This window comes from Lonchura striata, chromosome 4 (assembly GCF_050655825.1).
Source record: "Lonchura striata isolate lonStrDom1 chromosome 4, ASM5065582v1, whole genome shotgun sequence".
Classification (NCBI taxonomy): Eukaryota; Metazoa; Chordata; class Aves; order Passeriformes; family Estrildidae; genus Lonchura; species Lonchura striata.
Window position 1 is genome coordinate 23,190,226 of NC_140706.1, and position 21,436 is coordinate 23,211,661.

The following is a 21,436-nucleotide window of genomic DNA, read 5'->3' on the forward strand; positions in this document are numbered from 1 at the left end:
TAACACCTTAACACTTGAAAATTTTGTGAAGAAGTCTGATGGATTTCTTTTGTTTCACAAAATAGATAAAGATGATCAGACAGTCTATGGAAAATGAAAGTGAAGAAAGTGAAAGCAATGTGTTGGTTTCTGTTTTAGCGTTAATAATATTGTTTTGGTGAAACTCAAACTGTATATATATATATATTTTCATATATATATATGAAAAACTTGTCAGTTATTTTGGCATTGCATGTATATATAACCTAGTATGTGTTTTGTCACCCTATTTTTATTGCTTTTGAATGTCCTACAGTGTTTCAGCAGATAGATGCAGATGACTCAGAAGTGCTGTTATCTCAGAATGCAGACAGCAATATACAGAAGAAAAAACCGAGCTCAGCTGCAGACACATCTAATGATACACAGACAAAGACCACAGCAACATCAGACGTTTTTCCATTTATGGATCACTGGAATGCTCAGATTCAGAAAGTTTCTCTCAGGCAAATAATTTCTGAAGAAATAGCGATGCAGGAGAGAGAGGACCTGGTATGGATAGCACCATTTTTTTAATGTAGATTCATTGCTGTTATTGAAATGGAGTATGGTGACTCATCCCTGTACTGCTGATTACAGCTTGAAGTTGTGAGACAAATACATGCCAGTTAGTATTGTTGGTACAGGAGTTTTCTTGAGGTAGATGGTTCTGTTTGAAAAATACAGTCTCATTTACAATATAATATTTTGGTTGTTTCACAAATAGATCATTCTGCATTCACTATCTAGGTTAGCATTTGTGTTTGGTTGAATTGTTTTTTGGTTGCTCATCTAAAACCAAAGATCAGTATGGTCTTCCATGCTTTTTATTGTGACAGGAATATCAAAAAAAAGTTCTTAGTTGGCTCCATGCCTTGTTTAGAAGTGTACTGAATTGGTTGTAATTTTTTTTTTTTGTTAGGAGAACTCACAAAATTCCTAACCAATGAGACATTAAAATAAGTACTTAAGGTTAATCTCAAACAAGTTGCTGTACCCACTTCTAAAGTAACTCTTTCATAGATTTGTGCTAGTTCTTTGATTTCCACACAGAATTCCTGTGCCTTGTGTGTTTGCCTTGTGCCTGATACTGCCCTCTGCTGCCCCACTGATGTTCAGAACAGGTGTTCTTACTTGTAATAGTTTCTGATAAGCAGCAGTCCTAAAGAAGAGGAGCTCTGAACTGGTGTAGAAAGTTGTATGAGTTAGCCTGTACTTGGAAAATGGCTTGTGGAGTCTTTCTTTGAGCTGCATGTTTGTGCTGTACTGATAACAACTAGTGTCAAGTCCACAGCTTTATTTTTAGTTTGAATTAATGGAGCTTGGCTTTATTTTGACCATTTTTTCCCTTTTTTAAAAAAAATTCTGAATATTGGAATGATCAGTCCAATTAATTCTAGGCTATATATATGTCATCTTCTCAGATGACTTCAGAAGTAAGAATATTTATTATAGACACAGCTCCAGATACATCAAACCAAAATTGTTTATGCTTCTTAATAATAAAGTGTTGTTTCAATTGCAGGCGTTCAGTATAGAGAAAAGAGGAGGACTTTGCACAAGCTTAGCACTTGTGCAAATTTCTGAGTGGACTGACAGGGAATAAATTCTAAAACTTCAATCCCTCCTAAAAATTCTCATTCTAAAATTTTAATCCCTCCTAAAAAACCTCATTTTACTTTGTCCAAATTATGAGGAAACTCATAATTTTATGAGGGAGCTCCAGCTGCATTACTTCAAAAGACTGCAGAGTACTGCAGTGGTGTATGTATGATACAACTCGCCTGTCCTTACTTTATGCTGATCAGTGTAACAGGCTGATATGGCCTGTTGTCCTTGCTGTGGGTGCATACCAACTGAATAGATACTTTTTAAATCGTAGCAAATAATGGCAAAGTTGGATTGGCTCCACCTTCACTGTATTTTTTTCTAATGAAGAACTTCTAATATATTTCTTTTGTCCTCTGGGTAGAATCGTGTTCCTTCTACAGCTAGAAAAGACTGTGCTGCTAAACTAAAGGAGAAGCAACTTTTTGAGATGTTTCCAACTATTAATCAAAATTTCTTAATTGATGTCTTCAGGGACAACAAGTAAGAAATCTTTTTACTTCTGTTTAAAAATGGTACTCAGTTACAGTCATAAATATTTAGAGTTAAGATACTGCTAAAGAATGGCTTTTTGCAAAGTAGCGCTTTTTGTTAATCTAAATAAAAGCTAGCTGGTCTTAAAGGCAAAAAGGGTATAAAACCTCTCAGTTTAGACACATTTCTTTTTAGGGTGAAATAGACATATTTTTTGTGAGCTGAGGTTTAAATCTAGTGGGAGAAATTAGTGGGTGTGGTAATAGTAGGATCGCAGGAAATGGCATCTGCCCAAGAGGAAAACATGACCATCACCTGGTTTTACCTGCGGGTACTTTCCTGGTTACTACAGCCACTCTGAAGGAATGAGTAATCTCTCTATGCCTTCCTGATGACATTCTCTTTCTCCTGTCTGCATTTATGTTTCTGGGATGTATGTCTACCTTCTTAAATCCATGTTGCTGAGAAGTTGCTTTATTTTCAAGAGAAACATCTTTTTTCATCCTTGGCAGTTTGAATGTCTGTCTCTACATATGGGTTTGCATACCTACTTGTCAGTCATGCAGCTTGTCCAGGTTGTTATAAAAATCTTTCCTGTTTATATCCTTCATCCATTTTTATAATTCAAACATTTCACCATCTCATTTTTCACATTTGAAATTGTCCTCATAGTGTTGCCTTTCCCAAAATCTGCCTTTACTTTTGATCAGTCTGCTCTTGTTAGCTTACTAAAGAGCAAGAATAAAGAAGAAAAAGGGCTTATTAGAAAGCTGTTGCAACTGATGTCTTATTTAATTACATTTGATAGCAAAGTTTGACTAAAAATACAAGGATTTTCCCTCATTAGGGTTTCAGAAAACTGAGCTAGTTTTAAATTAGTTTGAATTATCTAACCCTGACCAGAGAAGATTTAAGATGAACTATCTTACTCAGCCCAAAGAGCAGCATTTATTAATATCTCTCTGATTAATGTAGGATGTAATTTATTTCAGTTATGTCATTTTCCTTTTAATGCTCAAGTGCCCCTCAGTTATGTTTCAGTTGACCAAGACTGCATGTATGTTGATGCCCTACAAGGAGTATGCAAACCTTTAATAAGCTGTAATATTCCATTCCAGTGTTTATTTTCATTGTAATCTAGTTCTGTAACAATATCAGTTTGTTTGTTATAATGAATTTAGATAAATATAGCAGCTATTAATATATATATTTGTAAAGTCAAAGATTTTATTTATCCTTTACAGCTACTCCTTAGAACAAACTGAACAGTTTCTGAACTGTGTTCTGGAGGCGGATCCTGTACAAACAGTTATAGCTCAAGAAAGTGTTCAGCAGAATGAAATCGTTTCTTCCTACAGTGCTGCAAAGAACCGTGAGAAGAAGGTATTTATATTTTTGTAACCATAGTTACAAACATAGCCAAAACTATGCTAATGAAAACACCCTACAATGCATCCGTAACTTCAACAATGTGAATTCCTACAGGCAAAAAAAAGTAAGGAAGAGAATGATCCTTTATGTGAAATGTTTCAAGACTTTGAGTATCCACAATATGATGATTTAAGAGCAGAAGCTTTTTGTCACCAACAAAAGAGACAGGAATGCTTGAAAAAGGCTGGCGAGGCCTATCGCATGGGTATGAAGTCTGTGGCGGCATTTTATGCACATCAGGTAAACAAAAATATTGTGCTTTTTATCTGAATTTAGGAAGGTACTTAAACACTGAATTGGAAGTGATAAGAATACATCATGCCTGCTAGAGTTGATACTTTGGTCACTGTTCTCTGTATGTTATACTGACAATCACAAGTAAATTTGCTTCCACTAGTAATGGTGCCAGCACAGGAAGCTAATGTAATTTAGCTGCTGTGAGACCTCATGAAAGGCGATACCTAGTGCTTAGTCACACATGCTCCTTTGTCTTAGATCTCTCTCACATCCCATCACCTCCTTGTAAACACCAAGATTTGTATCCAAGTGGTCTGGCTAGCTTCTGTGGAGCGTGACATGGACTGCAACAAACACAATTTTTTGAATCCTCTGTATATGTCGGTGCTGAACTGTTCTTAGACACATCTTCTGTACTTTATAGGAGTCAGACAGGTGTTGTCATCTTTTGCCACAGAATCTTGCTTGCCTCATCCTCCATAAATCTTTGGCAAGATTGCTGCCTGCTGTCTTCGCTTCTTCATTCTGACTGTCTTTATGGCTACAGTCTGTCTTGGGTTGGGATAAATGAGGTGTGTATGCTTTTCACGATACATCTCGTATAGACTGTAGATCTGCTGCTGTATCAGTCTTGCATGCTCTGGCCTTGGAGCACAGGCTCTTTGGTCTTGATTCAGGCACATTTCTTACTATGTACCAGTTTGAGTACTGCTGATCAGTGCTGTTGATCCTACTCTTGGTTTTAAGTCTCATTTCTTCTTGTAATCAAAGTTCCTCTACGTTGGTTTCTTGGTGCCTTCACAGGAGACCCTTCCCTTGACATCACATTTAAAAAAATCTGTTACAAATATCTTCAAAGGCTGTAGTTTTCCTGTGATCTAATAGTATATCAAAATTAGAAGCATTTAATTCTAAACTTTGAATTGTATTATGACAGAACAAAAACGTAATAATAAATCACTTGAATTTGCTTATTAAAAAAGCTTTCATGCAAGTGGTATAACTAAATGCTTATATTGTTACTGCGCATGTAGAAAGTACTGATTATCAATTTTTATAATGAACTTTTAATGTTTTTTATTCATATATTCTTGAAGTTTTGAGACAAAGATGTGCAGGATTTTAAACAGAAATGTAATTTCAAGTCCTGTCTTACTTTCGTTCTTATCCATAAGAACAAATACAATCTATGGTAAATACGTTGAAATTTATTTATTATGTACTTTCCTTTAGGTAATAAAAAGGCAAACTAATCTACCTTTATTAATAAAAAATGCTGTATGCTTGGTGGCCTTTGTCTTGGGAATCCTTTGCAAGTGGGTTGCAGGGCTGCTGTCTTGAGTTTCACACTAATACACTTCAGCTGATCCATTTGAAGAAAGTGTAAGACAGATTATCACTTTTGTTTTCTTGAGCCTTTGTCAATACAATACCTGGAGTTAAATCTTCCATTCCTTTTCAGACTGTACTTACAGATCTTCGAGGACATAATTTGTTGCTTTGATCTCTCAGATATTACCATTGCAAGGTTCATGGGAAGGAGTTGGTACTTGTTCAGTCTGTAGTAAGGTGACTAATTGTACTGCTCCTTGCCCTCATTCCAAAAGAGACTTACTGACCTTCTCAGTCATAAAAGATGTCAAAAGTATTTGGAGAGATAATAGACAATATTATTATTGTTATTGTTATTAAAAATGTTTACCCTTGGCCTGTCTGAAATGTTGGGAATACATTCTGAAGAGTTAACCTCAAATACAACAGTCAGCAGGCTTTTCCTAATCTGTTGGGCAGTTTTTCTGACACTGTTTCATTATAATTTTAGCAAAATACTTACAGGAAATAAAAACCTATTGTTAGGAAAATAAATCTGCAACTCAGTATGGAGTGTAACTTTTTAGCTTATGTAAAGACCTTATGATTTTGTACTTTTTCTCCTTGTAAGGCTTTTGTTATAATGTCTTCTTTGTGCCAGCTTTGAGTAGTTTCTCACAAACAGATTTAATGGAATCTTCTTGTGAGTAGGTCTCACTGAGCATCTTGCAGAAGTTCTGCTATAATTATAAATTTTACTAGTTCAGACTTGAACTAAAAGCACCCTGCCAGTGCTGTCATTTTGAAACCACTGACCAGAGTGGAGCTTAAATTATTTCTTGGTGTGTAATAGTCACTGTGCTTATGAATAAAGGGTCGCCTTCATGAGCAGAAGATGAAAGAAGCTAACCATGCTGCTGCTGTGCAAATCTTTGAGAGAGTAAATACTTCCTTGCTGCCTATGAATGTGTTGGATTTGCATGGTCTCCATGTGGATGAAGCTGTGCATCAGTTGTCCAGAGTGCTGCAGGAAAAAAGTGAAGGTAGGATTTAGGTAATAATTCTTGCCCCTAAAAATGGTTCTCATTTTCTATTAAGAAATCATGATACATGGCAATATCAGAGGGAATGAATAACATGCTTTAATAACATGTATGTTAAAAACAACTAGGCTTTGTGTTGTCTTGTTCTCAAAGTACCCCAGTGGTATTGTTTTTCTTTGACATGAGAATGATTCTTGCTTTCTGTCTCGCCCCCTTCCCTCTGTTTCTTTGTGAATCTTTTTCTTCCTTGTGTTTTACCCATTTTTATTACTATTATTGAATACTTGGTCTGTCCTTCCTGACATTTTTAACCGAGGAGATGATGCAAACATATGTGTCACCATTGCATTGCTTTGTCACAACTATGTTGCTTTTATAATCTTAAAAGAAAATTACTATGTTGGAATTCTAACAACAGTGATGCAGTGATGATATTATCTTCAACTTCTACATGAAAGTGTGAGATTTGAGCTACCTTTCAGAAACTTCTGTATCAGTTGTTGGGAGCATCGCTTGAGATCAGAATACTGCTGCTTCCAGAAATGTAATTTTATGCAATTTTGCTTGAGATCTTATTTTTTCTCACTGTGGAGAGTTCAAGTACTTCATGAGTGTCCATGCTGTAAAAAGATCAATTTTCTGCATTACTAGTTTACCCTCTAAATTTAAGCACACTGAGAATGCTTCTGCAAGGTGCTGCCTCAAAAACTTGATTTTTTGAATCAGCTATCCACAGACTATAAATAAAAGTGTTCAGTGGGGTCTTAGATAATCTTTGTCTTCCAATATGCATCAGAGAGAATTAAATTCCATTATCTCATGCAGGTCCTGCAATGACATTTGCGTAATTTAAACTGTAACGTAATGCTTTTTAGAGCTGCATTTCCAGAACTGTACTTAAATCAGGGATACTGAAATTGGTAGTAGGGGCTCTCTGTTCAGTCTATTCAACTAAATCTGAAAAAAAAAAAAAAAGTTAATTTCACTGTACATACATTGGAAAAAGGATCAATACTGGGAACTTTTTTACTGGCATAATTACAAGTAAATATAAAACCTACATAAAGTTATGGGGTGGGGGAGAGTAGTTGAAGAAACTCATCATGTCAACTGATAATTGCAAACTGGCTAATCTTGACTAGTTGTGAGAATCCAGTTAAATTTTTTCCCCTCTTTTTCAAACTCTTCATCAATTTAGGTTTCTGTTATCTCTGGGAAGAGAGCAATTTCTTTTGTTATGAGGGCTAAGTGCCCTAATAAAATTCATTAAATATGTTGATCTGTTGATTTCCATGCTCCAGCATAGCAGAAGATAGTCCAAATAATGTGACATAAGTATCAAAAGCTGGATTTATATTTTCTTTCTTCTTAATTTCTTTATTCAGTAAAATGTTATTTCTTTATTCACATTAATTTAAGATAAAACATGAAACAATACAGAAGCACTACTTAAAAATTCAGTTAATGGCACTCACCTCTTTTAATTTTGCAATTTAAATTTATATCCCAGCATGTAAATTCCAATTGAATATCAGATGACAGAAACAGTAAAGCTTGTGTGAAACTGGAAGGATTTTGTGATGATCACAATATACATTTTGCAAGCAATCTGGATTTCAAATGTTTGACTTTTTCAGAACAGGGTAAAATTGCTATTTGTATCTAAAATATGCATATCATCATGGGAGAGCAAAGCTCTAGAAGAGTACTGAGAGTTTCCAGAAGAATGCATGGAAGGCTCGTACTGAATGCCAGGTCTGTGCTGCAGAAGACTTTAACGGTTGCAATTCCTGCTGTTGCAGAGTACCAGCAGACGGGCGGGAAGCCGTATCTCAGCGTTATCACGGGAAGAGGAAGCCATAGTCAGGGAGGAGTTGCTCGCATCAGACCAGCAGCTATCCGATACCTCACAAGCCACAACTTCAGGTGACTTTAGATTTTTCTTACTGATAATTTTTTTTTTTCTTAACCCACATTTAAATAACTGAAAATTGAAGTTTAGTTTTAGAGTGCTGTAAACTACTACAAAGATGTGGGCTGGTCTGCTGTTTCATATTAAATTAAGTCTGTTTTTTCACAAATCCAATGCAGCACCTGTTAAATGTTTGATCCTTTCCTCTGAGATAGTTTAATTCTATATTTCAATTCAAGATTGCTAGCTTTACTGTGAAAAGTTGTTAATCCTGCTATTTATTTGTTCCCACTACTTGTATTTGTGTTCAGTTTATGAGGGATAGCAATTTAGTATGTCTGGGCTGGCACCAGTGTGTTTTCTGCTTTTTACATAGAGCAGTGGAGGAAGGTGAGACTCAAAAACAGCAATGACTTCCCATTTCCTTCTTGGCTTCTACAAAATAGAAGGATGAAAATCCATTTTAAAAGAAGAGGGAATGAAAAAGGAACAGGAATAGAGGAACAGAATTAATATAACCAGAAATATTGGGCAGGTTTTTCTTTTCTCAAATCTTCGTCTTAGTTTCTGCTTTTTCCAGGTCTTCATATCTCCAGATATTGAAAAATCCTCCTTCAGTGTCACATCTAAGGACATAATGCTGATTTCCTCACATGCACACACACTTGACTGAGGACCTTACTACTTAACCATATGTTTGATGAGAATTGAAGGTGATGGCATTGCCTATAGTTTACATGTTGAAGTTTCTTTTTCTCTTGTTTCGTAGGTTCACAGAAATAAAACCAGGCTGCCTGAAAGTCATGCTGAATTGAGTTGTGGAAAGAGGAATATAGAAACTGAGGTGTCAGATGAGCACCGGGTAACAGAAAGAAACCCCCCCCATATTTTGAACAACTGCACTGGTATTTTATAATCTGTTTGGATGATATTTTATTAGAACTGGTCTCAATTTGCAGCAAGTGGATTTGCCAGTATATTTCCAATAAATTTTTGTGTGGAATAGATCCTCTTTTGAACCTGCAAAAGGAAGATCTTAAGAGGATTTGAAGTCTCAGAAATGCGGACTTAGAATTCTGCTGAGAAATATATGATGTTTTTAATGGAAGTTAAGGTACAATTTTTAATGTAACTGTCTTCTTCGCATACCTAATCTGCCTTTTGACCCTTGCACATCTTGATTTCTGTGGCTTCTGTACTTCTAAAACATAGTATCTTGTACAAAGTTATTTTGTAATTCAGAACTTTATGCTAAACCCTTCAGAAGAGCAAAGGAGAGGCTGAAACTGAGCAACTGCTGGTGTTTCAAATCCAGTTACATCTGAGTGCTGAGTATTTCCAGGCTTCATTAAAAATCTGGTATCATTTTAGTGGTTATGTTATGATGAGTTGACCAGTTCTATTATCCTTACTTAATTCTAAACTTCTCCAAATATTAAAGGAAGTTGCATATAAGGCCTCTGCATTAAGGCCAGCCGTGTGTTTGGTAATTTGGCAGATTTAGTGTGATCTCTTAAAGGGAAAACCACAATGCTGTTATTCAATCTCTTTTGGAGATCCACCTACTGGATTAAAATTGTTTCTTTCTTTGTGCTTTTTAAATGCAGCAAATGCAGTAGTATTTTACTTTACAAGCGTCTAATAATGATTTCTTCATTCTCTGTGTATTGTTTGGTGATTTCCTTGTAGAAAATATGATTATGAGACATTTTAAATGTATTTTTAACATCAAAGTGAATGCTAATATTGCAGAAGTAATTGCTTAACTGGAAAATCTGGGAGTACAAAAGTTACTCTGATTTTGGTGGTGTTGCATCAGCATCTAGAAATATTTGTATTAAAAAAACCAAAACAACATAAAAAGACCCCAAACAAAACCATTCAAAAATGAAATATAAGCATCTCTACTTATGCAAGTGTTTCCAGTAAATAATCAGAACACTTTTAAAATAGAAATATCTTCTAGAATGCATAGCTATGTTTGTTTATATCTTTGCCTCCTGAAAGGCATATGAATTTTTGTTGTACAGCTTTTTCAGAACAGATGTGAGTTGTGTTTTAGGAACAGTATTAATAGATTAAGGATTAATGTGAGGAGTTTTTAAACTTTTAACCACTCTGCAGTAAATTTTATCTAGGAACTACATGCACATAGAGTTTGTGTATGAATCCATATGTGTGTGTAAGTTCTGCAAGTTGCATACATGAGTACTAATAAACTAAGAACTTCTGTGAGAAAAGCTGTCCACAGAAATAGGTTTCACTTGAAAATGTGTCTGTATAAGTCGCTGACAGGCTGAAAGACATGTTTCCTGAATATATCTGTATTTACTCTAATACATACACAGTGAATATGATGCATGGTAGACTTAAAAATGAGCTTGTCATGCTTCAACAAATACAGTAATCTTTTCCTGGTGATTTCAAGTGGAAAAATAGCTTTGAGTAATACTTAATCAAAGAGACTCTTTCTATAATAATAGACTGCCATAATAAGTTTTACATTTTTTGTGGGTACTTAATTCATCTGAATTGTGTCCTTTCTCTAGTTCATTCTCTCTGCACTGCTCTGGGAATCAGTAAGTGAAATACAAAAGATCTGTGGTCCCCAAACAGCACTAACAGAGCTGTTTCTGCCACTGCATGATATCCTGTGTGAAGTCCATATTCCATCCTCTGTGACAGTGCCCAAAATGGACAGAGATGCTGTTTAGGCACTTGGCCTTAAGACAGTAGTTCAGACTATCAGCTGTACTGGGTTGCAAATGTTAGAACTATCTCAGCAGAGCCGAAATCTTGGTTTTGGACCAAGGGACTTCCTTCTGTTCCTGAACAGGTTTTTATAACAAATGGAGTTGCAGCTCTCTTGGACAGCTCTTTGCAGTATAGTCCCTGTTGGTTGGCCTGGGTAGCTATTGTGTGTTGAGCTGCTTGGGTGCCCAAGCCCTACAGAGATGTGCCTGTAAACGAGGAAGTGCCAACACTTCTGGTTGTTTTGGGAGGCAGCCTGATTCATTCAGCATATTCACACCATTCCTGACATGGACAAAGACAGCTTAGATTTTAGTTCAAAAGACAAGCAGAAAAAATTGTTGTCTTGCCCATCTGTTCATCATAATCTAGTTGACAACTTTACCCTGGAGATGAGAAACACAGCTTTTTGCCTTCTTCTGGCTTAGCAAGTGGATGATAATGATTGCACTTGACTCTCACTTCCCCAGAAAATGCTCTGACCAACATGCTCAGGAATATTTTTGAAGTTGCCACTTCCTGAGCCTTTTTTCAAAATTACCACTGCACACTAAAAGTTCAAGCTTAAGGGGACAAAAGAGATTAAAGAATTAAAAGTGTATAAACAGTCTCTGGGAGCGAGCTAAAACTTTTTAGAACGGAACTGTTCCTGGTGAGCTCAGTGTCCTTTCATACTGTTTTTTCATCCTTTAGTCCTATTTGGATAAATACATTAAAAACGTTCAGGGTAAAATCAGCTCTACTCTGTGCTAGGAGAATTTTTCTTCAGTCTGTCAAAGTCAGCAGAGAAATACACAGCTCAAGAGCAGTTTGGAATACTTTTCTCTCTTCCTCTCTTGACTGTCTTTCACTGGGGTACAGGTTGAGGTTCATGAACATATCAGAATATGCCCTGTCTGGGGTAGATTGGTCATTCTCCTAGCATGCATTGTTTGACTACCAGCTGAACTTTGATGAAGATGATGGCTTAAAATCATAACACTGGCAGAACCAATCCTTTCTCTGTCAGCTTCAGCAGCTCAAATGAGGCATTGCAAATCAGACTCAGAAAAAATACAACAATCCTCTGAAGGATCTCAAGCACTTGCTTAAAAGCTGTGCTGAGCTGGATACAGCTCAGAAGATCAGTGCACAGAGTAAAAATAAGTAGAGTTTTATCAGTAAAGATCTTCGTGCCTTCAGCTACTTGCCAGTATTCCAGAAAAACAACACTGGAGTTCTTGTATTTCTATGACTGATTTTATAATGTATTTTGGGATTTATTCTTTGAAATATAATTATTTAAAAATGGTATTTCAAAGTAGGTTATATTTTAGAAGTTCCAGCCATACTGGCGTCTCTTGCAGTGAGAATCCATGAGAATCCTGAGGTATTGTGTAAATTCTGTATCATCTTAAAATTAAAATAGCAGTATTGCCACCAGCACTCTGAAATAATGTACAACTGTTAAAATACCTATTTTGTGTACCACTTTCTATTCTATTCTTCAACAGCATGTGATGGTGATGAGTGGTAGCCTTTAATATGTGACTTTCTGTGTCTTCTTTTACAAAACATTTTGATAGTTATCCCAAGTTTAAATTTAGGAAAATTACCATTTTTTAATATACAAAATTAATACTTGTACTAACATTGATGAGTGATCTTAGAGAAAAGAAAAAAAAAAAGGCCAGATGTATAATGAAGAAAATTGTCTGAAGTAATGTGACTGTTGAAAACTATTTCAGTTGATTGTGAAAGTAATAGGGCAAAAATTTATTTTAAAAAGTATTTCAGGATACCTTGACAGTCTTTGGCTTTTCCTTTTAATATCATGTGGTACATCCCCCTTTAAAACCCAACCAAAGCCCAACTGTTTATGCTATTTCAGCTAAATAAATTCTGCAGAGGATTAAATGAGTAGATGTGAATATGCATGTGAAAACACCTAGTATTGCAGCTACCAGTTGTAAAAGCTGTTAGGACCAGTACATTGGAAAATACAAATTTCTATTTTTAAATTAAAATAAATAATGATTTTTTTACTTGTATAAAGTTGTACTTTTGCTGTTTACTATAATTTTGTTTTTTACTGAATTAGTTTTGTAATTTGCATTTAGAATTTCTGATACAAATGGAATTTACAGAATCTAGTTTAATAAAGGATTTTTGTCACAAGTATAGCCTTCTGTCTTTCCTTGGAAAACTATGTTGCAGCTTGTATCAAATTTTTTCAAATAGTAGTCTTGGAGTTCACATGAAAGCCACTTGCTGGGCTTCAGGATACCATCTGTAGGCAGATGAAGCAACCATCTGCAAGCATAAAATTGTGGCCTGAATTTCAGTGTTGCAAGTGCGAGCTGAATGCTCAAATTACTGAAAACAAGGGGTCATGGTTTCAGATTTTTTTTTGGCCTGAAGTAGATGAAGAAATGCTATTCCAGGCTGGCTTGTTCATGGGAGAGTGAGAGAAGTAGTGTCCACCAAGGGGAGGGGCGGTCTGACCACTGCCACAGTGGGGGTTTGGGGGAGGGAAGTTCTGCAGAGACCTCCTTTAGCAGGAGCCCCTAGGTCAGGGGGAGTGAGAGGCCGGATCCTGAGGGAGCCCAGTGCTGTACCATGGTGGATACAGAGCTCATCAGCCTGGCTTTTTCCTGCCCTGTTCTGGTCAGGTGCAACTATTTTCCTGTGTATTGTCCTGGAAGTGTGGAATGATGCCAGAGACCAAAGTGCTGACTGGAGTCTAAGTTATTTTATTAGCTCAGTTTGAGGACAACTTGCCGTGACCCAAGATGACTCCTACAGAATCATTCCTGTGGCTTCATTGCCTTGCAGCTTGGGTTGATTGCAGAAACAAGTTAGGCCTGTGCATTTCCACAGCAAAGCTCTAACTCATAAGCTGTTCAAGAGAGCAGGGAAAACAGGTTTTGGGAATACATGAAGGCTTGGCAGATGCTGGTTTAAATGTGACATGGCTGATCCTGAGCCACACTTACTAGACCACAGCATTGGTAAATGCCTCGCTGGTTGTGTGCTCCTTACTCTCAGGACTCCCTGCTCTGGCAGTGTGGCTGAAAGTCCAGCTTGGGCATTAGTCTCTCAAGTTGATGTTTTTAAGTGGAGTTACAGCTGCTGGACTTGCCTTCTGTCTTGAGGCAGCTTAACTCCTACCTTTGCTGAAACATTCCATCCTCACTTACCAGTTTCTGTTTCAGTCCATACCCCTTTTTTCCTGAGTGCTGGGATAGTGTTAAGCTTCTAAATGGGAGTTTGTTCTTCAGAAGCAGCCCTGTGCACTTCTAAGAGTCTGCCTCCCTATTTAAATAAGAGAAATAGGGTATTGTAGTCTGTCCTTACTTAGGAAAATTATTTGAACTTTAGGACTGAAAACTTTACTATGGTAAAATAAAAATATTGTTTGAGACAAACAGTGTGTCAGCTCAAATTAAAGTATAATTAAATGTGTCTGCTGGTGGAACATGTCAGGTAGCCTGACAATAGGTGGTGCCCTTGCCAATGACGTAGAGCGATGGTGGCAGCAGTTCTTCCTGTGCCCCTACCAGAACAGAGTTGTTTCTCTGTATAACAGGTGCTAAAGGATGTTATTACACATCACGTGCTGTTCATTTCTTCCTCAGAGGGAGATCCTGTATTTGGAGTATTATTTTGATTAATTTTTTTCTTCTTTACAGATGGATGGGGTAGAGTTGGTTTTCAAAATATATTTGCTGCTCTGTGCTAGAGATGGGCAAGACAAGTTCATTTTTGCACACAGGTTTGAAGAAGGTAATGTCAAGGTTTTTCCGTCAGCTACCCTGGGTTAGTTTTTGCAGTTGAATACTTGGACAGATCACTCTGTTTGGAAGCTGACGTAAAGGCATTGTACTGTTTGGTGAAGTTCTGTGCCACTGTGGATGTTACTAGTGGCACAGTCTTCTTGAAAACCATGATAAGGAAGGACCCCCTTGATGTTGCTTGACTTTCTGCATCATGGGTCCTGGGTGGGCTAGCAGTGGCTTCTCATTAGTTACCACTAATTGGTAAGCAACTGCATGGATCAGTGTTATTATTGTATTATCTTGAGAAACAGCACTCTCTTTCATAGACATCTGTGGCTAGCCATACATACTGGCCAGGAGAGGAAGCATTGGAAATCCTCTGCCAGAGACACAGATTTAATCAATTTGGTCTGTAAATGGAGAAATGGTAGCCCAGTGAAGTTGCTGTGTGGGAGCTCTCCATAATAGTGTTTGCTCCACATCAGCTAACTCAGAAGGCATTGCCTTGGATTCCTGTCTCGAAATTAGAGTAAAAGTAGGCTTCTTCACCTGTGTGCCCTTCTTGCTTTCCAGATTATCTCCTTTTACTGTCTTGCAGTGCCATATAGGCAGGTTTGGGCATTTATCAAGATAGACATGTAAAGTAGCTACTTTGATGTGCTGTAGACAGCAGAACATCCTTGGAGGGATGATGCACTCTGGCTGGCAAGGGGGGCTTTCCTTTGGGAGCGGGTCAGGGCACCTATGTCAGGCTTCTGTTGTGAGTCTTCTTTTGGGGTAACATCTCCATGTTTATGGACTAGAAAGGAGAAACTCTAAGGAGAGAGCCTGAGACTGAGCAGTGTAACTATCCCTGTCTCCCACTTCGAAGCAGGAGCAAGTGGTAAAAGCACATTCAAAACAAAACCAGCTGCTGCCTTCAGATTGCTGAGCTTCCCAAGGGGAGCCCCAATGGCCTCTCCCATAGCTGGGGCAGGAGGCCTGGTTTGTTTTCTTTCCTGACAAGACGAGTCTAGTCAGCAGCACCAATGGGGCAGGGCAGGGCCGTGGGGCTGGAGCTGGAGCAGGCGCTGGAGCTGGAGCAGGGGCTGGAGCAGGGCTGGAGCTGGAGCAGGGCTGGAGCTGGAGCAGGGGCTGGAGCTGGAGCAGGGGCTGGAGCAGGGCTGGAGCTGGAGCAGGGGCTGGAGCAGGGCTGGAGCTGGAGCAGGGCTGGAGCAGGGCCGGGGCTGGAGCAGGGCTGGGGTTGGAGCAGGAGCTGGAGCAGGGCTGGAGCTGGGCTGGGGCTGGAGCAGGGCTGGAGCTGGAGCAGGGACTGGAGCAGGGCTGGAGCAGGAGCAGGGGCTGGAGCAGGGCTGGGGCTGGAGCAGGGCTGGAGCTGGAGCAGGGGCTGGAGCTGGAGCAGGGGCTGGAGCAGGGACTGGAGCAGGGCTGGAGCAGGGCCGGGGCTGGGACTGGAGCAGGAGCTGGGACTGGAGCAGGGCTGGAGCAGGGCTGGAGCTGGAGCAGGGCTGGAGCAGGGGCTGGAGCAGGGGCTGGAGCAGGCACTGGGGCTGGGACTGGAGCAGGGCCGGGGCTGGAGCAGGGCCGGGGCTGGAGCGGGGTGCCGGCTCCCTCGTGGCTGGCAGGCGGTGTGTGCTCGGCGAGTCCCCGGAGCCGGAGCCCCGGGGCGGGGCTGCTGGGAGAGCAGGCTCCACGGCCGCCTCCCTGCCGGGACACAGCCCGGCGTCTCCCGGGCACAGCCAAAGGAGGAGCCAGCCTTTCCCTCGGCGCTGGTTCCCGGCGCCGGGAGCGCCTCGGCCGCTCTGAGCCCTGGGGTGGTTTCGCAGAGAAAACAACCGGAGCCTCCTCCACGCTTACTGCAAAGCCACGGGCGTTAGTTTGCATTAGATCCAGGTGGAGGAAGGAAGTGTGAATGTGCCCCCGGGAGAGAGAAAACGGCAAAAGTCAGAGTTTAGAGAAACAGATGTGGGTTTGCACGTTCTGCACGTTCTCCCTTTGAAAATTTAGGAAAAAAATTAAATTAGGTTATTTTAAAACAAAATAAGCATATATTTTATGTGTTGTTTATATCTCTGGTGCTAGACATAGGCAACAATTCGCTTTTTTATGTAATGATCATCTAGGACAGGAGAAAAGCTTGTAGGGTTAAATACAGTGGATATCAAGAGTGTCATGGTTTACTTCCAGAGCACTGCACACACCATACTCTTTGAGGCAGACCAGAATCAGAGCTGAGTGAATCCAAGAACAAAAAGGAAGTCAGGCAGGGGGGACAGGAACAGCTTCTGCGAGTCAGAGAGGTCTGCTCCTAGCCCATGTCTGACCCATGAGGTGACAAATGTCTTCCCAGAGTGCCAGCAAAAAAGCCACAACCAGGCAAACACAGAAAGAATCTTGTTGCTTCAGTAGGACAGGTGGGTATTTTGGAAATAGTACCTGATTTGGGGGAAGAAGATTGAATTAGTTATTAGATACTGGAACAGGTTGCCAGGGAGTCAGCTGGACATCCCAAAGCTGGCATTGTTCAAAGCCAGGTTGGATAAGGCCTGGAGCAAGCTGGTCTAGTGGGAGGTGTCGCTGCCCATGGCCTTGGGGGCTGGGACTGGGTGATCTTTAAGGTCCATTCCAACCCTTAAGCATTCTATGATATATGATATGACTCCTTATATGCTAGGCTGTCTCAGAATGAGAGACAGGAGAGTTAAGTAACCCTCAGTGCAGTTCCTAAGCACGCTTTACTTTCAAGAAAGGGGATGTAGGTTTTCATGTCACTCTGGAGGAAATCACTTCCCCTATATTGTCCACCAGTTCCACGCTGATGTCACAGGAGGAATTGTGCTAGGAAGTTAGGACACCAGATTCTGTGCATCAGATTCCCAAGAAAACATTCAGTATGTAGTTTTGTCACACAGCCCATGTTGCTGACAGCCTGATCTCAAGAGAACTATCCCAGAGAAATAACTAATTAGTAACCTCTACACAGTGGAGGAACATGAAAGAAATAATGAACGGTTCTGTAGTTGAGATAGCAGAAAGCTGTGGTCTCAGAAAGTGGGGAAACCTCTGCCTGCCTTCCCTCAGAAGTGTATGGGTTTAATGTATGGAGCTGCATCAGTCTTGAAAAGGGGCTGGATGAATGGAGATGACTGCATCCAAATCTTGGTGCCAAAACCAAGTTTGATCATTGTTTGCACAACTGAGGGATTTCTGTTTTGGTCCTGAGAGGTCTGTGCTGCTCAGGCATGCCCAGGTGTGAGCTGCTTTGTGCCTTGTACCCATCTCAGCAGTCCACCCAGAAACTGAGAAGCTCAGGGCCAAACCCTGCAGAGCAGGAGGAGCTGGGGGGCTGCTCTGTGGCCACCTGAGGCATAGGACAAGCCTGTCACTGAAGAGGAAGAGGCAATGGCATGAGAAGGGGCTCAGGAGCTGAGTTGAGTTGTAACTCAGGAAGGAGGCAAGAGAGTCCGCAGGGAGGGGGTGGCATTTTGAGCATGTTTCTTCATTTAGGCTTCTCTGGAGGGCTTTGACTCACGCTCTGAAGGCCTCTAGGTCTGCCCACACAATGTGTCAGGAACCTGCCTCATGCTAGAGTTTGGGTTCTGATCTATCAGGCTTCAATTTGTGCCCCTTCACTACCAAACATGAGGAGTATCTAACCCACGTTAGGTTGCTGAGGAGCCAAAGCCTAAACTCATGAAGGTATAGTGAATAATGCGTGAGAGTTTTACCAAAATCCATATAGGAAGTCCTTGTGAGACTGCGTTTTCATTTCCTCTTTCAGATTGAGGGCTCTCGCAATGAATAATGCAGAAGTTGCTGTGCCTGCTCTCTGCCATGCCGTGAGGAAGCCTCCCTTTTGCTGAGGTGTCTGTTCCTGGGAAGAGAATGACTTCACCCCCAGGCTGAAATGTGTCTGGGCAACCTACCTGATTTCCCCTATACTGCCTAGGAACTCAGGGGAAAGCAAATAGGCACATCCCAGTTTTCCCAACACACAGCTGGCATCTTGATCACATACATTTTTCCTGCCTCCCTTTGAAAATGATGTCAAAAAATAATTAGACTTTTTTTTCCTCCACAAAATAAGTGTATTTCTTCTTGTGTTTTGCTTATATGTCTGGTGCAGTGGCTAGACCTAAGCAACAATTAGCTTTATTTTGTGTAACTTAATGATCATCTGGGAGAGGAGAAAGGCTTGTAGGGTTAAGGAGTGTCATGGTTTACTTCCTGAGCATTGCACATATCACATTACCCAATACAGACCAATATCTGAGCTGAGTGAATCTCAGAACTAAAAGGAAATCAGGCAGGGAGGACAGGAACAGCATCCTTCCTTAATCTCAACCCCCTTCCTAACACCAGAAGCTTTTTTTTTCTCCAAGAGGGACAGAAAGCAGTGGATTAAGAAGAAATATGACTTTTCTTGTAGATGGACCTATGTCAAGATCCTGGGTAATGTTATTTTACACAATTTCTTATAAACCTTTAGTTACATGTGGTTTAAGACTATTTTTGCTGTCAGCCTACTTCTCAATGCAAAAATAAATTGCAAGACTTTGCTCCACCCCCATAAATATTTTCCGCAACAAGGTGTTTGTTTCTGAAAGTCACAGATAATGACTCATAATGATTTTTTAAAAAAGGAGAAGCAATGTATTTTTTATATATTAACTATTCTCTCACAGCCAGATGTTCCCCTTCATTGCACAGCATGAAGAGGTGAAAAGGAGCAGAAAAACTGCAGTAAGGAAGACAAAAAATCTCCCAAAAGCCAAGCCAACAAACAACCAAGGATCAAGAGAAACAGGTCAGGTATCAATTTTACATCTAATTTTGGAATTACCTACATGTGCAGTGTGCATGGAACTGAGGGTCTTTCGTTGGAGTTCCAGGTCTCTTGGAAGTGAAACAGTGGATCAAATGCGTGGAGTATGTGTATTACTGAGAAAGGTCTCAAATAAATTAAATTCAACTATTTTTGGGAAGTTAGTGGGTCAAGATCATTCAGACATAGTGGAGGGAAATGGGTGGAAATAAAGACATGTTAGAACATCTCTCTTAATCTATAGTTTTGTTTATTTGCTGAGTTCACTCAGTTCAAAAATTGTTTATCAAGTATTTTTACAGATGGATGCACTCTTTTGAAAATGCAAACTACTTAAACAGATGGCTTCACATCTGGATTAATCTCAGCACGAAACAGAGAAGAGTAGTTGTATTTTTAAGTATCTGCTCTCTGTAGCAGACCAAAAATTAGTCATGATCACCAAAGACATTTATATCACTGTAATTTGCAAATAGTATTTATTTCTCTAATTCTGACAGTTCTGAACATTTCAGATGGAAACATTTAAAAATGTTTGGGTGTCTGATTTGCTTTATCACAATTCAAATGGAAACTTACTGCCTGATTGCTTAGGCTGGTATTGGGAAGTCCAAACCCAGTTAAAAACAGATGAATAGATGTTTAATGTGAAAATGAGGAAACACAAGTTCTCACATAAACTATTGAAGTGCTGAAGACCCTTATTCAAAATCTTATCTCAAACTAAAAGGAAGATTGAAGATTTTAAGAAGATAGGATTTCCAAAATGCCTTCTGAGAACCTTCCTTCATCACTGTTGATAATCAACTAAATTAATTTCTTTTTGTAGGGAAAAGAAACAAATTAATTCACCATCACTGCTCTGCAAGCTTTGCATTAGCAGGTTTACAGCATGTTTATATAGGCTATATTGTTTTTATATTTTTGGCACAAACTGCCTTTCATCTACACATAAATTGTCTTTTTGCTTCCTTTTTGCTTTATCTTGTAAATTATTCTGTTGGTATTTAATCTTTGTTGGAAGCAGTATGACTTTATGTTTGAATGCATTGTACTGTCATAATATTAATGTGGACCAATTAATTAGATGTCTTCAGAAAGTTTCCATCCTGCAATGAACATAAAATGCATGGCATTAGATCTGGATCAGGCAGTCTGTTTCTGCTGTGTCATAACTAGAGATGGTCAGAGATCATTTCATGAGCCCAAAATACTTGCTGAAAAGGACTTACTTTCCACTTCTGTGCCTCTGGGTTTCCAGGCTGCTTGGGAAGCCAGTGCTCGTGCCTCTGCCTGAGGACCAGAATTCCACTGCACTGGTCATCCAGGCCCTTCACCTTCAGCTCAGGGGCAGCTCTCCTGCTGTGCCAGTGCACTCGGGTTTCTTCAGGAGAATGGGACAGGAATGCCCTCCCTGCAGTCTGATTGCCTGATCATACAAAGTGGACAACCTCTTGTGCTGATGGCTCCTGAAGTATTGACCATAAATAACACTTGAAATCCTGAGGCTACCATTACAACTTTGCTTTCAGTGTTGTGGTAGCTGTTGTGGTAGCTGGAAACGATGCAGATCTGGCCAGCTCAATTTGTCTATGAAAAGGGAAAGGTGGGAGTTTCAATGTCTGTGGTGCCTCCACCTGCTCAGCCTCCTTTTCCTGGTAGAAGAGAGGAGATGCATGCTGATAAAATGATACTACTAATCAATCCTGACCAGAACCTCAGAGGGATCCTCACTGAATTACAACAAAACCATGTTCAGCAATGTTGAATCAGCCCAAAGTGCCTGCCTTGGGTTTTTGCACAAAGTCAGTTAAACATGCACACTCTCCTCTATAAAGGCAGGGTCATATTCCAGGCAGAGCAATATTCCAGGTTGAAGAAAAATCCCAAATATTGTTCTGCTACTGGAGCATGAATTGCCATGCTGGGCAGTTGCTGATCTGCTGCTCCTTTTCTCCTTGCACGTACTGAGCTGCTGGGCTGTGCTGTGACATTAGCGCCTGTACAGGGAGGAGGCAGCTGTAGGAGCAGCAGAGTACAAAGAGAAAGCTTTCTGCAGCCTGCAGGT

The 21,436-nt window shown here is 39.8% G+C and overlaps 1 protein-coding gene across 4 annotated transcripts in view; it reads left to right on the plus strand.

Annotated features, from left to right (window-relative positions):
- Positions 1-10,531, plus strand: part of N4BP2 (NEDD4 binding protein 2) — a 33,353-nt gene extending 22,822 nt beyond the window's left edge. For 3 of the 4 annotated variants that reach the window (XM_021533195.3, XM_021533199.3, XM_021533198.3), the window contains 7 exons: positions 296-531; positions 1,991-2,109; positions 3,345-3,483; positions 3,586-3,771; positions 5,954-6,122; positions 7,925-8,048; positions 8,804-10,531. In XM_021533195.3, coding sequence (XP_021388870.3) covers positions 296-531; positions 1,991-2,109; positions 3,345-3,483; positions 3,586-3,771; positions 5,954-6,122; positions 7,925-8,048; positions 8,804-8,849 — 1,019 coding nt within the window. In that variant the 3' untranslated portion in view covers positions 8,850-10,531. The other variant, XM_031504559.3, reaches the window with a different exon arrangement.
- Positions 10,532-21,436: the final 10,905 nt, after the last annotated feature.